Source organism: Lipotes vexillifer, unplaced genomic scaffold (genome assembly GCF_000442215.2).
Source record: "Lipotes vexillifer unplaced genomic scaffold, Lipotes_vexillifer_v1.1 scaffold384, whole genome shotgun sequence".
NCBI classification, from domain to species: domain Eukaryota; kingdom Metazoa; phylum Chordata; class Mammalia; order Artiodactyla; family Lipotidae; genus Lipotes; species Lipotes vexillifer.
Genome location: NW_006793498.1, coordinates 787,424 through 802,695, shown reverse-complemented (window position 1 = coordinate 802,695; position 15,272 = coordinate 787,424). Strand labels below are relative to the sequence as shown.

The 15,272-nt window shown below is 42.6% G+C and overlaps 1 protein-coding gene across 1 annotated transcript in view; it reads right to left on the bottom strand.

Annotated features, from left to right (window-relative positions):
* RCBTB1 (RCC1 and BTB domain containing protein 1) overlaps positions 1-7,729 on the bottom strand; it is a 33,855-nt gene extending 26,126 nt beyond the window's left edge. Inside the window, exons 1-3 of the mRNA XM_007466422.1 lie at positions 7,654-7,729; positions 7,369-7,538; positions 6,446-6,596 (exon numbers count right to left, since the gene is read on the bottom strand). Of these exons, the coding sequence (XP_007466484.1) occupies positions 6,446-6,596; positions 7,369-7,494 (277 nt within the window). The 5' untranslated portion in view covers positions 7,495-7,538; positions 7,654-7,729. The remainder of the gene's footprint in view (positions 1-6,445; positions 6,597-7,368; positions 7,539-7,653) is intronic.
* Positions 7,730-15,272: the final 7,543 nt, after the last annotated feature.

The window sequence follows — 15,272 nt, the reverse complement described above, 5'->3', positions numbered from 1 at the left end:
GAGGGAAAGACAAAGGGGAGAATCAAGGGACTCACTCCAGCAGAGTGAAAGTCTTCAAACGGTTGTTACAAAGTGGGATGAATAAATCAGATGCTCACGCAGTTGAAACCAAGGTGTGGCTGCAGCACAACCAGAGACTGGTGAACCAATGGGACCCCATGTTGGTCTCTAAAATTAAAGGGCCCCAAACAAGTCCGCTCTATTTATCCCAGCTTGGAAGGCGTTAAAAAGCCAGAAGGTAAAGATTAAGGTAAGAAAGAATGCCCTGGGGCAATGGTAAGGAAGATTAATCAAGATAAAGATTGACCTAAAGGCCAGGATCTTCTGGCCCGATCCCCAGCAAGGCACCCAAGGGCATAAGCACATGTGTGGGTGAAACAGCCACGGGGAGGAGGAAACTTTTCTGATACAGGACCCCGACGTGTGATTCCAAAACCTGTTGGTAAAGTCTTAACAGCTAAGGTTAGAATGGGGGATACAGATGGGTAACAGTTGATAGGACTCAAGTGAAAATCTGAATGAAAACTGGGGTTTTGGAACAGATTCTGTGTGATGTGGACACATCCCCCTTACCTGAACGGAGTCTTGGGATGGATATTACATCGGACTGGGGACTGCTTCCCCAACCTAACATTGTAAAACAGAAGGCGTGTAAATCTGCCCTCAGGCCGGTTTTACTGGGCGCTAGATGGGAACCACTAGAACTGCCTGAGCCCGCACAGGTGCTGAACTTTCATATAGAACACCTTGTGGACAGAAAGAGAGCTCACCATTTTAATTAAAGCTGGAACACTGGTACCAATGCACTCACCGTACGGTAGCCCTGTGAGGCCTGGGGAAAAGGCAGGTGGCTCCTAGGGGCTAACAGTAGGCTATGGAGGCGTAAATAAAGTTGTGCCGCCTACAGCCTCAGCAGTTCCGGTCGTGGCTTCAGCCTCAAAGAAGATGCAGCAGGCCAGCAGAAGCCGGAAACCAGGGGCTGACCTTGCACATGCTTCCTTCTCAACCTCAGAAAAAAGCCAGTAGCAGTTTGCCTTCATGTGGGGAGGATCCCAGTTTACTCTTACTGTGTCGTCACGGGGTTATCTGAACTCAGGCTTACTGTCACAATTTGGTCAGAAGGGATCTGGACTTGACACAGGTCTCAAGTGCAATCATACACTATATTGATGACATTATGACAATGTCGGAAACTGAAGAGCAGGCAAGGAGTGATGTGAATGCCACGGTGACACACATGACCCACTGGGGCTGGTTAATAAATCCCACAAAGGTCCCAGGGCCTACCCAAACGGTAAAATTCTTAGGAATAACCTGCCGAAGCCACGAAGACGCTAAACTAAACTGCTGTCACTACCCACCCCTAGGACCAAAGAAGCAGCAGCAAGCCAGCATTTGGGTGGTTTATCTGGCATTTGGAGAATACATATTCCACATCTGGAAACAATGCTAGCTCCCATCTATAAGATTACCCGAAAGACAGCTGTATCTGAGTGGGGGCCTACGCAAGAGCAGCCTGTGTCTGAATTAGCAGAGGGCGGCAGCTCTCCCAATGCTTATGGGGCTTTACGGCCCCATCAGATATGATTCTGAGGGTATCTGCCACCTGCACTCTGCAGCAGGAGCTTATGGCAAACCCGGGAGCACTTCCCAGCAGTGACCACTGGGATTTTAGACCAGAAAATTCCCAGATGCCGCTGTCTGGTACACACCATTTGAGAGAAAATTAGTAGCCTGGGCATTAACTGAGACTGCCTCAATGACTGAAGGACATAAAATAATCATGAGACCTGAGATGCCCATAACATCTTGGATGGTGTCGGAGAAGTCCTCTAATAAGAAAGGCAGTGCCCCGAAGAGTTTCGTAATAAAACAGAAATGGTTTACAGGGGAGCGTGCTGCTGGGGGAATGCAGGCAGGCGTGAGCAGGGAGCCTCTTTTCATCTAGGACCGACTTTGGAGCTGCCTGAGGAGCTGCTGGAACCCACTGCTTTGTGGACATGCCCTGTGAAGCTCTAACGGAACAACAAAGAGTCACTTGCTTTACAGACACAGTTCCAAGGTGAATGGACAATATCCCATTTGGAGAGCGCCCACATTAAGACCAGTGGATGGCAAGATTGACTGAAGGAGTCAAGAATAAATCAGTGCAGTGGGCTGAACTGCAGGCTGTTTTCCGAGCAGTGATGGAAGAATTAAGCAATGGTAAAAACCCGTATGTTTGGGTCTTTACCAACTCATGGGCTATAGTCAATAGCCTGGCTGTATGGTCAGGTAGATGAGCAATGGAAACTAAACTGTTAAAGGGATGCCCACATGGAGCATGGCCCTATGGAATCACTCTGGGAATTTAAGAAGCACATTAAAGTAGGACATGTTGATGCCCATCACAAGAAGCTGACTGGAACCACCAAGTGGACCATTTGGTGTACTCCCTTGACGTGGCCACCTGGGTCCATGGAATGAATGGGCACGGTGGGGCTGCAGCAATGCAGAGGTGGGTTGAATTTCTCTTGTACTTTGAGAGGCACAAAATGCCAACAAGAACCATTCTGTCAACAAGAGAGCCAGGGACTGCAGATGGCTATGGGGAAAACTCCCCGGGGGGAAGGCCCCCCCCCCACAGAGCTAGCAAGGGGATTACACTGGAGCAATGCCAGTAGCCTCAGGGGCTATAAATGGGGTCCTAACGGGAAGAGATCCTTTACTCTGGACTGAGCCTTGCATACCAGGTAGTAGAGGCAAATACTCAAAATAGTATTAAAGGACTGGAACAGAAAATACTGTACCTTTTTTTTTCTTTTTGCTCAGACAAATCACTGATCAATGGCATGGGTAAAATAAAGGCATTTTAAGACAGTGTCTCAAAGATTTCTCTCACACCTGCTTCCTTGAGAAGCTACTAGGGATGTGTTTCACCCAAATGAGGGTATAATCCAAGGAGGAAGACACAGGACACAAAAAATAGGGGATCCAGAAAGGACAAAGGATCCAGAAAGAACAAAGTAGGGACGTCCGAGGATGACGGTGAAATGAAGTTTTAGGCCGACGGCTGTGCAACAGCCTAGAGTGACCAGGCTAGAGTAGGGGTACAGAGCACTCCGGAGATGTACTGATATGCTCAGAGGTGCCCAGAAGCAATACTGTGCTATAGGGACTTCCCTGGTGGCGCAGTGGTTAAGAATCCGCCTGCTAACCCAGGGGACACGGGTTCGAGCCCTGGTCTGGGAAGATCCCACATGCCGCGGAGCAACTAAGCCCTTGCGCCACAACTACTGAGCCTGAGCTCTAGAGCCCGCGCGTCACAACTACTGACGCCCGTGCGCCTAGAGCCTGTGTTCTGCAACAAGAGAAGCTACGATGATGAGAAGCCCAGGCACTGCAACGAAGAGTAGCCCCCACTCGATGCAACTAGAGAAACCCGCACGCAGCAACGAAGACTCAACACAGCCAAAAATAAAATAAATAAAATTAAAAATTAAAAAAAAAATACTGGCGCTCGCTTCGGCAGCACATATACTAAAATTGAAACGATACAGAGATTAGTATGTCCCCTGCGCAAGGATGACACGCAAATTTGTGAAGCGTTCCATATTTCTGTAGTGAGGTGGATGGACCTAGAGTCTGTCATACAGAGTGAAGTAAGTCAGAAGAGAAAAACAAATACCGTATGCTAACACATATACGTGGAATTAAAAAAAAAAAAAATGTTACGAAGAACCTAGGGGCAGGACGGGAATAAAGACGCAGACCTTCTAGAGAATGGACTCGAGGACACGGGGAGGGGGAAGGGTAAGCCGGGACAAAGTGCGAGAGTGGCATGAACACATACATACACTACCAAATGTAAAATAGCTAGCTAGTGGGAAGCAGCCACATAGCACAGGGAGATCAGCTCGGTGCTTTGTGACCACCTAGAGGGGTGGGACAGGGAGGGTGGGAGGGAGAGGCAAGGGGGAGGGGATATGGGGATGTATGTATATGTATAGCTGATTCACTTTGCTATACAGCAGAAACTAACACACCATTGTAAAGTAATTATACTCCAATAAAGATGCTAAAAAAAAAAAAATACTGCGCTATAGAAGAGTTCCAGCATACATTTATGACAAACAAGTAAGCCCAGGAAAACAAACAGTTGTATAAGAAAGGAGATGGCTCAGCTATAAATAATACTTATCGACTCCTAGTAATGTGAACACTGAATACTGATTTAACCAAAATGGTGATATCCCTATAGAGACGCAATAAGGTGAGGGAAGGTAGGAGAAAGAGAGCTAAATTCTATCTGCTGTTACAAAAAGTCAAAGGATAATATCTAAAGTAAAAAAATTCAGAAAGAGCAGTATAAGCATGTTAATTTAAAAATATGAGAGTAAATACCAGAAAAAAACACCTGAAGGAGTTAAAAAGTAATTCCACCTGAATAGCAGTTTCTAAGAGTAAGGAGGAGTGAGACAGAGTCCTGTTTTCTACTAAAACCCATATACTATTTGATGGTTTAAAGTGTTAAACTGTTTTTAAACTATGTGACTATTTGTAGTACTTATAAAATACACACAAATATATGTATCATACATACATTAAACATCCTATACATCATGTATCATATGTATGTTGTATTAAATGTATTATAACAATCAAAACTGAATTAAAAACAAAAAGAAGACTATTCCCCCAAGAAAACCAGTTATTTGGGCTTCCCTGGTGGCGCAGTGGTTGAGAGTCTGCCTGCCGATGCAGGGGACACGGGTTCGTGCCCCGGTCTGGGAAGATACCACATGCTGCGGAGTGGCTGGGTCCATGAGCCATGGCCGCTGGGCCTGCGCGTCCGGAGCCTGTGCTCCGTAATGGGAGAGGCCACAGCAGTGAGAGGCCCACGTACCGCAAAAAAAAAAAAAAAAAAAGAAAACCAGTTATTTATATTTGTGTTTTATGTTTATTTGTATCTTAATTGTAACATTCAAGATAGTTAAAACTGTAGGATCTGGACTCTGAAAATAATTCCAGAAGAAAAGTTATAGTTGCCCAAGGTCACTACTTTGAAGAAAACCAAGAATCCGAATGCACACGTTTCTGTATGTTTGCTCCAGAAAAAACTGCTTCAGTATTTTATGGTCAGAAATCAATGCCTCATTAAAATTAACATGTGTTAGGAAAACATTAAATCATCAGGTCACAATGGATGACATGCTGAACCAGTCTGCAAAGAAGCAACTGCCTGAAAGAGCCCGTGTGATGCTGGAAGGCATGATTACACAATGCAGAGGCAAGATAATCACCTCATTATACTCCACACCAGTTACACTCTTACCAGACAATCATGCTCACATCTGGATCTCACAGCCTGAGAAAAATGTGGAGAACTTGGGAGTGGATTCAGATGTAAGTTAAAGGCTGTTAAAAAGCTCAATACCAAGACCCACGGTAACATCTGAGGAAGCTGTGATTCCCCAGGCTAGAGACAGAAAGGCAGAGAAGCAAACGCTCCCACGTGCGCCCTACAGTTTACCCAACAAAAAGCTAGAGAGCAAGAACTAATGTGCCTAAAACATAAAGGGAAGAAGCTGGGTTATATATGACAGATTTTCAGAGAGCTCTGGGTGCTCACAGTACAGATAAATCACCAAGGAAGAATGCAGAGGCCCCTCTGGTGATCTTGGGGAGGCAGAGAGGAAAAGAAGAATCTACCCCACATTCTTTCCAGATGGCACCCACACGAACGCCAAGGAAAGAACTGAGATTTCTTGAATTCAAGATTCACACAAGGAAAACCAGTACTAACTGTGTTTTTAAAAATGTACCAAGTGGACTTCCCTGGTGGCGCAGTGGTTAAGAATCCACCTGCCAATGCAGGGGACACGGGTTCGAGCCCTGGTCCGGGAGGATCCCACATGCCGCGGAGCAACTAAGCCCGTGCGCCACAACTACTGAGCCTGCGCTCTAGACCCTGTGAGCCACAGCTACTAAAGCCCGCGCACGTGCCTAGAGCCCGTGCTCCCCAACAAGAGAAGCCACTGCAATGACAAGCCCATGCACCGCAACGAAGAGTAGCCCCCTCTCGCAGCAACTAGAGAAAGCCCGCACACAGCAACAAAGATCCAACGCAGCCAAAAAAAAAAAAGTACCGAGTAAAACCTGGACGTTGCCTTGCTACAACAATTCACTGAAAAATTAGGCTGAGGACCACTTCATCTGCTACAGTTCATCTTCTTTACATAAGTTGTCGAAAGCCTCAAAAGTTTGCTTAAATTGCAAGTCATCCTATGGCTGTTCCAGAGGGAGTCTGAAGTGTTTTAACTTTTACCTGTTTTGTGTACTTCCGCTCAGAAATTAAGACACAAATCATTCAAAATCCAATATCTGATACAAACCCGCCGCCCCTTAGCTTAGAATTAACTGCTCGATTTCCCACCAACAGAAGCTGGACTTATTCCCACTTTACCTTCGGTGCTGAGAAGAACATGTGGTCCACTCCCATAACTAAGGCTCTTAATCTTCTTTCCACATAAGGCTTCCAGCTTTTTGGGTACAAGTGTACTCTGGTTATCTCCAGTTCCTAGACAGTTACTGTAGTTCAGTCCAAATACAAAGACCTGGGAAACAAATAGTTCTGTCTGAGTCACTTGGCCTACATTTACACAAAAGGTCCCTTCTCCACTCTGAATATAAGACACACTAAAACTCAGTTTGACAGCTCAGTAGCTAGGAAGAGACTGACATGGTTGTTAAGAAACATTCAGGGCTTCACTGGTGGCGCAGTGGTTAAGAATCTGCCTGCCAATGCAAGGGACACGGGTTCGATCTCTGGTCCGGGAAGATCCCACATGCTACGGAGCAACTAAGCATGTGAGCCACAACTACTGAGCCTGCGCTCTAGAGCCCATGAGCCACAACTACTGAAGCCCATGTGCCACAACTACTGAAGCCTGCGTGCCTAGAGCCTGTGCTCGGCAACAAGAGAAGCCACCGCGATAAGAAGCCCTCGCACTGCAACGAAGAGTAGCCCCCGCTCGCGGCAAGTAGACAAAGCCCACACACAGCAATGGAAGACTCAATGCAGCCAATAAATAAATAAATAAACAAACAAATAAATAAATAAAATCTATTAAAAAAAGAAACATTCAACCTCTGCTGACTGAAGTTTTAGAATATTTGGCTATACTATGAAACTCAAAGAGTAGTAGGGATGAGGGGTATTAAATCAAGAAACGGAAAGAAAAAACAAATTCTATCAAAGACAAGCATCTTTTTGGATTTTAGGCTCTCTTTATGCCCCACTTTTTCTCAGTCTTCACATTGCACACTTTAAAGCTCAACCCCCAAATAAGCCCTAACATTACGCCCTGGGTTTTGAGAGATGCTTACCTCGTCATTGTCAGTAACATACAGTGCTTCGTTGGCTGAGGTGCCGAAGACACAAGCTTTCCGAATAGATGCAATTTCTTGAGGTGAGAGCAGAGTGAAGATTGGCCACTTTCCTACATCCACCATGACTCTGGTTTCAAGTAATTCCTAAAAATAAGCCGACATCTCTGCTGTAACAAACAAAACAAATTCCAAAATAAAAAATTAAATAACCACTAAACTAAAACAAAAAAAGACAATGTTAACACAAGGAAACAAAAGCTAATTTCAGAATAAACCACCTACTTTTGGTTAAATGGATCGCTCACTTGCCCCAGCAACGTGTCCAATCCTTCCTCTACCTTCAAACCTGTGCCTTTTCCTGTAACGGGAGGAACAACCTGCTAGAACCAACTGTCTGTCTTGCCCACTAACAAGTCAGTGCTCATCTGTCACATACATGTTTATGTGCAACCCGACAGCAGACAATGGAGAGAAGACATGCCAACTAGATGAAACCAAGGTCTTGTCAGGTATTTTCCCCTCCAGGGTATTGAGATAAAGTTAAAGGTTACAATACTCATTTGTCTAAGGTAGTTAATTCTCAACTAGGAGTGTGTGTGTGTTATAAAATTCAGAATCATTATTTCTACCTCCCCACTCTCCCACTACCACCCACAGGATGCCCTGAAAGACCCTCATCCCTTGTAGAAAATCACTGCCACACTGAGCCACTGTTTAATGATAGAAATGGGACATCCCTCAGATAGCCTGGAGTGGCAAAAACATTAAGAAGCAGTAGCCTAAGATTTACTGGATGAAAACATAAAAGAAAGTATTATGTTCTATTCCTAATTTATATGACCACATATATACATGGACATTTCATTTCACATGGAGAAAAGTTGTATGAACAAGGGTAAGAGAATTCACCCTCACCTTGGTGTCAGAGCTGATGACTACAGATTTCATGCAAGTAGCAATTAGCTTAAAGATCACCCTATAAAAAGTAGAGATATGTATAAATTTCCACAAAACTCTAAATTTGATCTGTTTAAGAAGTTTTACACAAAGAATCCTGGTCATAGCTCCAATTCTTCGAGAGTTAAAAAGTATTTCTAGAAAGTCCAGGGGGCTGCACAAAGCACAAAACCTATCATGCCAAGTGAGTTTCCATTCTGGCTCTCACCTCTGGAAACTGAAATAGAACCAAGCAGTTAATAAACACAACCAGGGTTTCCTAATGAGCTACATAACTCATGATAACTCATGAAGTTCCTTCCCGCCCACCCTCTTTTCAGGCCTCTAAAAATAGCCAAGCGAGCCAAGGTCTTTCTGGCCTCAGAACCTCCAACAGTACCTATAGAAGAGATACCTGGGGCTTGGGCTTACTTAGCCAGGGCCTCAGTTTCCACCACCGAGGGAGGTTTTATCCATCAGCACCAGCTTGGATGACAAGGACCAGATAGATGCTTGCAATACCCCAAGGATCACAGTGCATATTCAATAAGCACTAAACACCATCAGGACAGGCTGGTCCCTGTCACTGCATAGCCAGACTCCTAGACTAACATTTGAATGTTCTGAAAAGTGTGCATGAATGTGTATGTATGTGCGTGCGTGTGTGCGTGTGCGTGTGTCTGTGTGTGTGTTGGTGGGAAGAGATAAAGGACTTCGGGGAGGGTAAAAACTAATACATAAACATGTTAAAAAATTTTTTGTTTCAAATGGTACAAAAGGATAGAGGAAAGTTAAGTCTCTCTACCATCCCTCCCCAACCCGCTCCTCAAAGGAAACCACTGAAACAGTTGATTCTAATTCCTTCCACAGTGTAGACTTACATAGCATTATATGTGTGAGTGTGGGGAAGCTTCCCCCCCGCCATTTAACAGTACATCTTTGAAATCATTCCTATTAGCACATATAAGAATTACTTCATTTCTTTTCAATGGTTCTACAGAGCATTCCATTACATCGATTTAACAGCTTACCTGTTTCTACTGGGAGACATTTAAGTCACTTCCAGTCTGTTGCTAACATGAACAATACTGAAACTACTGTTTGCATACATTATATACACATCTTTTTAATATATGTTTCTAAGATAAATTCCTAAAAATGGAATTGCAGGGTCCAAGTCTAATAGCTGCTTTACCTTTAATAGCTATTTCAAATTGTCCTCTACTAAAGTAGTACCAATACATAAAAGAACCATCCATGTTGGCAGCCCCTTTCACCTGCATCCTTGCTCACAGTGTATTATCACGGTGTTTCTGTTTTGTTTAAACTTTAATTTCTCTTATGATGAGTGAGGTTGGGATAATTTTTAAAAAATAATCACAGTCATAGCAACAATAACAACTAACACTTCTTGAGTATTATGTGCCAAGCACTGTTCCAAGTACTTTACATTTATTAATTCATTTAATCCTCACTTTACAGACAAGGAAATGTAGGTAAAGAGACTTTAAGAGTTTGCTCAAACTAGTAAGTGGCAGATTCGGGACCTGAAGCCATGCCACCTGAAGCCAGCATGTGTACCCTTCAGCTCTCGGTCTCATGTGATTAAGAGTCCAGGTGCCATTCTTTTACATAAAGTCCCTATTTTTCCTACTGGACTGCCATTCTTTTCTTTGTTCTTGATTTATAACTGTTCTTTGTATGGTAAGAAGATTGTCTTAAATGCTTTTAGAAGTAATAGAAAAGATGCCCCCCAGGGCTTCCCTGGTGGCACAGTGATTAAGAATCTGCCTACCAATACAGGGGACATGGGTTCGAGCCCTGGTCTGAGAAGATCCCACATGCTGCAGAGCAACGAAGCCCGTGCACCACAACTACTGAGCCTGCTCTCTAGAGCCCACGAGCCACAACTATTGAAGCCCACGCGCCTAGAGCCCGTGCTCCCCAACACGAGAAGCCACTGTAATGAGAAGCCCACACACAACAAAGAGTAGCCCCCGCTCTCCGCAACTAATGAAAGCCCGCACGCAGCAATGAAGACCCAATGCAGCCGAGAATAAATTTATTTAAAAAAAACAACAGAGGGGGAAAACCACAAGAAAGGAAACCATGTGGATATCTGTAAGCAGGTAGATAAATTCCAAGAAAATCCAGATGCCTATTTTCCTAGAATATGAACTGTATCAAAGTGTATCAAAATTTAATATTTTATGGTAATATACAATTACATTTTAGATGGGGGGAATAATTACATTGGCCAAAAATATGATTCACCACCTTTAACATTACAACACAAAGGATATTACCATTCAAAGTTATACAACTTCCTGACAGCACTATAACCATTCTGAAGTCATTAATCACTTTACAGGCAACTCTGCCCTAAGAGTTTGGTAATCTGCTGAAAACAAATCAAGCTAACTTGCATAATGATGGCTTATTATACAAACTGAGTTTGCCCATTGCTAAATTACTTGAAGCATTATTTTACGAGATATTTCTCCAAACACTTGTAACTTGAGAGTCAATGTAAAAGCCAAGTCATATATCTTCCATGTCCACACCCCTCATAAAATCAGAAAGCATCACCAGTAGCCCTGGCCTGGTAGAAAGGACGGTGATTGCTGAGGACTGGGTTTTAGTCCCAGGTTTACTTTTAATCAAAATTAACCTGATACTTTTTGTTTGTTTCTTTGCGGTACGCGGGCCTCTCACTGTTGTGGCCTCTCCCGTTGCAGGCTCCGGACCTGCAGGCTCGGAGGCCATGGCTCACGGGCCCAGCCACTCCGCGGCATGTGGACCCGGACCGGGGCACAAACCCGTGTCCCCTGCATCGGCAGGCGGACTCTCAACCACTGCGCCACCAGGGAAGCCCCCCAGGTTTACTTTTAATCAAAAGTAACCTGATACTTTTAATCAGAAGTAACCGTGATAACCTTCCTGAGCCTGAGTTTCCCAAAAACCTGTTCTATAAAAATCTACAATTTTACGTTAAATATGTAAGGAAGAAGCTATGTGGATTTATGAATGCATGAGAACAACAAAGGCAGTAACACTGGCCAAGCAAGTAATTTACCACTAACAACTCAAGAAGTTAGTAGGATTCAGCAGTAATTAACCAAGTGCCTAAAGAAAGATAATCCAATGTTTTCCCTTCCCATGTTACTGTGCATCAAAAGGGAAGATGCTAACAAAAAGCTAAACTATGTGCTTATTCCCAAGTAAAAAACAAAAACAAACCAAAAACCCCACAAAAACCAAAAGTACTCTGTAAGACTGAAGTATGTTATAAAACAATATGTACTGGGGCTTCCTGGGTGGCACGGTGGTTAAGAATCCGCCTGCCAATGCAGGGGACACAGGTTCGAGCCCTGGTCCGGGAAGATCCCACATGCCGGCAGAGCAACTAAGCCCATGCGCCAGAACTACTGAGCCTGTGCTCTAGAGCCTGCAAGTCACAGCTACTGAGCCCGCGTGCCACAACTACTGAAGCCCGTGCACCTAGAGCCAGTGCTCCGCAACGAGAAGCCACAGCAATGAGAAGCCCGCGCACCACAATGAAGAGTAGCCCCCGTTTGCCGCAACTAGAAATAGCCTGCACGCAGCAACGAAGACCCAACGCAGCCAAAAATAAAATAAATTTATATAGAAAAACAATATGTACTACGTGAATACAATTTTTTTAAGTACAACGTATAAAGAAAAAGGATATACACACACCAAAATGTACTTCACTGGAGAGATTAGAGGTGATATTTTCTTCTGTTTAAATATATTCCAAATTTCTGTAACACGCACTTTGTGATCAAAAATAAAGTATTTTATTTAACATCTTTATTGGAGTATAATTGCTTTACAATGATGTGTTAGTTTCTGCTGCATAACAGAGTGAATCAGCTATACATATACATATATCCCCATATCTCCTCCCTCCTGCGTCTCCCTCCCACCCTCCCTATCCCACCCCTCTAGGTGGTCACAAAGCACCGAGCTGATCTCCCTGTGGTATGCGGCTGCGTCCCACTAGCTATCTATTTTACGTTTGGTAGTGTATATATGTCCATGCCACTCTCACTTCGTCCCAGCTTACCCTTCCCCCTCCCCGTGTCCTCAAGTCCATTCTCTACGTCTGCATCTTTATTCCTGGCCTAAGTATTTTAAATGAAATTAAAGCTTAGTTATTTTAATTATGCTTACCCTCTAAGCTGTTAAAAGTTTTAAGAGGTATTCTTGCTTTCAATTCACAACCTAGGGTGGCAGAATGTTTTGGGCGAATCTGTAAAATGAGTTTTTAATATAAACTTAAATGTAGAAGGTGTGAATGTAAAAGGGTACAGCCAACATGGAAAACATTATGGAAGCTCCTCAAGCAATTAAACATAGAATTACCATTTGACCTAGCAACTCCACTCCTAGTGTAAAGATTTTAAAGCAGGGACTCCAGATAGTTGTACACCAATGTTCAAAGCAACATTATTCACAACAGCCAGAAGATGGAAAACCCAAATATCTATCAACAGATAAATGGATAAACAAAATGTGGTATCTACCTACAACGGAATGTTATTCAGCCTTGAAATGAAATACTGACACACAGTACAATAGGAATGAACCTTCAAGACATTATGCTAAGTGAAATACGCCAGACACAAAAGAATAAATACTGTATGAGTCCACTTACACGAGGTACCTAGAGTAGTTAAATTCACGGAGACAGAGTAGAATGAGGTTGCCAGGGCCTGGGTGGTATGGGTTTGGGGAGTTATTATTTAATAGATACAGAATTTCAGTCAGGATGATGAGAAAGTTCTGGAGACTGAGAATGATGACACTGGCATAACTTAATGTCATTAAATCGTACACTCAGAAATGGTTAAAATGATAAACTTAATGTTATGTATATTTTACCACAACTTTTAAAAATCAAATAATGATCCCATGGGCTTTTATCAAGCCTGTATTAATAAACTCAAAGATGCATTTTAAAAAATTAAATGTAGAAGTTTCAGACCTAAAAAATAATTCTGGGAAAGTATAATCATAATTCTGTCTTGGGAAGGCAAGCTCAGATTAGGGAAATTCTGAATGGAACATTTCTAAAAGAAATATCACCTTCTTAGAACTTACCAGAACTTACAGCAATTCAAACTAGACCAAACTAATTGCCTCGATGAACAGGTCCTTCCAGGGCTTAATTGATAATCATAAAAATGAGTTGTAATTAGCATGTCAGTTATGTTAAATAGTTAACTTGTGAAGTTCAATGAGATAGTGACTTTTTTGCATTATTTTTATTCATTATTTTATTTAGGAAATACTTTCTCATAAATAGCTCTGATATGTTCAGACTGAATTATCACTCATGCATTAATAGGTGAATCAATGATTTTTTTTGCTCTATGGAGATAAAGCAAGGACAGAAGAACAGAAAAGAGAAATGGAAGCAGAGATTGGAAGAGAGTTTAATGCTCTCAAAGGATAATAGGCCAACCCCCTTGGATCTCCATATTTTCTTTGGCACTTGAAAATACATCCTGTGTTCCCACAGACTCACTCTGTGTCCACTAGTACTACAGATCTATATCCCATTCCCTGGGATGGCTTTTCCTAGCGACTGGCACTGTACCTCAGAGAGCTGGTGGCAAGGGGAAGATTATTTCATTTTACACTCTGAAAGCAAATTCAATCAAGAGGACAAACACAGACCTTACAACTTTAGAAATCTACATCTAGAACTGGAAGACTGAAGGAGTAATGTAGCAGCCAATCTTCTGATCCCTCTAAGAGCACGTTTGTTTTCCCTTCCCCTAAGAACCAAGTGTTAAGAGAGGGTGAGGGGAAGGTTTTGTTTTACTAGTCCAGCAAAAATATATTTGAATATGTCTAGAGCGTTTAAAAAAACAACAGGAAATAAAGAAAATAATATAGGAAAACTTTGTTTCTGATGAAATAATGGTCTCAATACTAAACAATACCAGAAATTTAGGGTTGCCTCGTAAGCCAGCACGTGGCTTCCACAGAGACCTCGACCCCCAAATTCTAACCAGATGTATTTGGCGCAAAGGAGACTGATGTTACTGATGAGACTTTACACCTCCCAACCCATCTTCTGCTGACCTAAGAGCTTGCTAAGGAAAAGAGGTCAAAACAGAGTGAGCAACCCAGAACTGGTTAGCCCTGAGATTCTGACTCCTTTTCTGGTATCATCCTTCGGGCATGAAGTGAACGGGTATCATTCTTTATCTTGGAAGCTGATATCCTCACAGGAAACAGGAAGGACGCTGAATGTTGGGACAATACATTTAAAATGGCCTGTACGTTCCTCAGCATACAAGCCATAGCCAGGTTTAGACTATTGAAACAGCAGTGTCAAATATGAAAAATGATTTTCTAATTGTAAAAAGACTTTAATTAAAGCACTTACACATAAACTGAAGATTCCTAATAGAGGTTTCTCTATTTTCATAAACTGGATGGGTGATGATTTTACTTATCGGTTTAGTTGCTAACCCACCTTACAATAGGAATTTATTTATAGTTAATGAGCTACTGATAAAGTCTAAGATGCCTTGCCCAAAAAAACCTCTACTGTTATGATAATGTGAACAAAATGATAGTATATATGAATTCTTCTGACAATGACCCCATATACAATAATGCTGGGGGAAATCATAAAGCAATACAATCATGGCCCCTGCCTCTGAGGAACTTCAGGACTAACAGAAAGTCAGTCCTAGTAAGTGGAAACCTAGAATGCAAATCCAAGTGAAATAACTAAGCAAGCAATGAGATACAACATGCAAACATATAGCCCACGTGATACATGCAAATGGAAAAAAATTATGTGCACAACAATTATTATATAAAAATTATGTCTCCCAGAAAACTGTTACGTGAAATCCCAGAACTCAAATTCTCAGTATTGTAAGCATATGACAAAATGTAAGCATTTCCTCAGTGAAGAT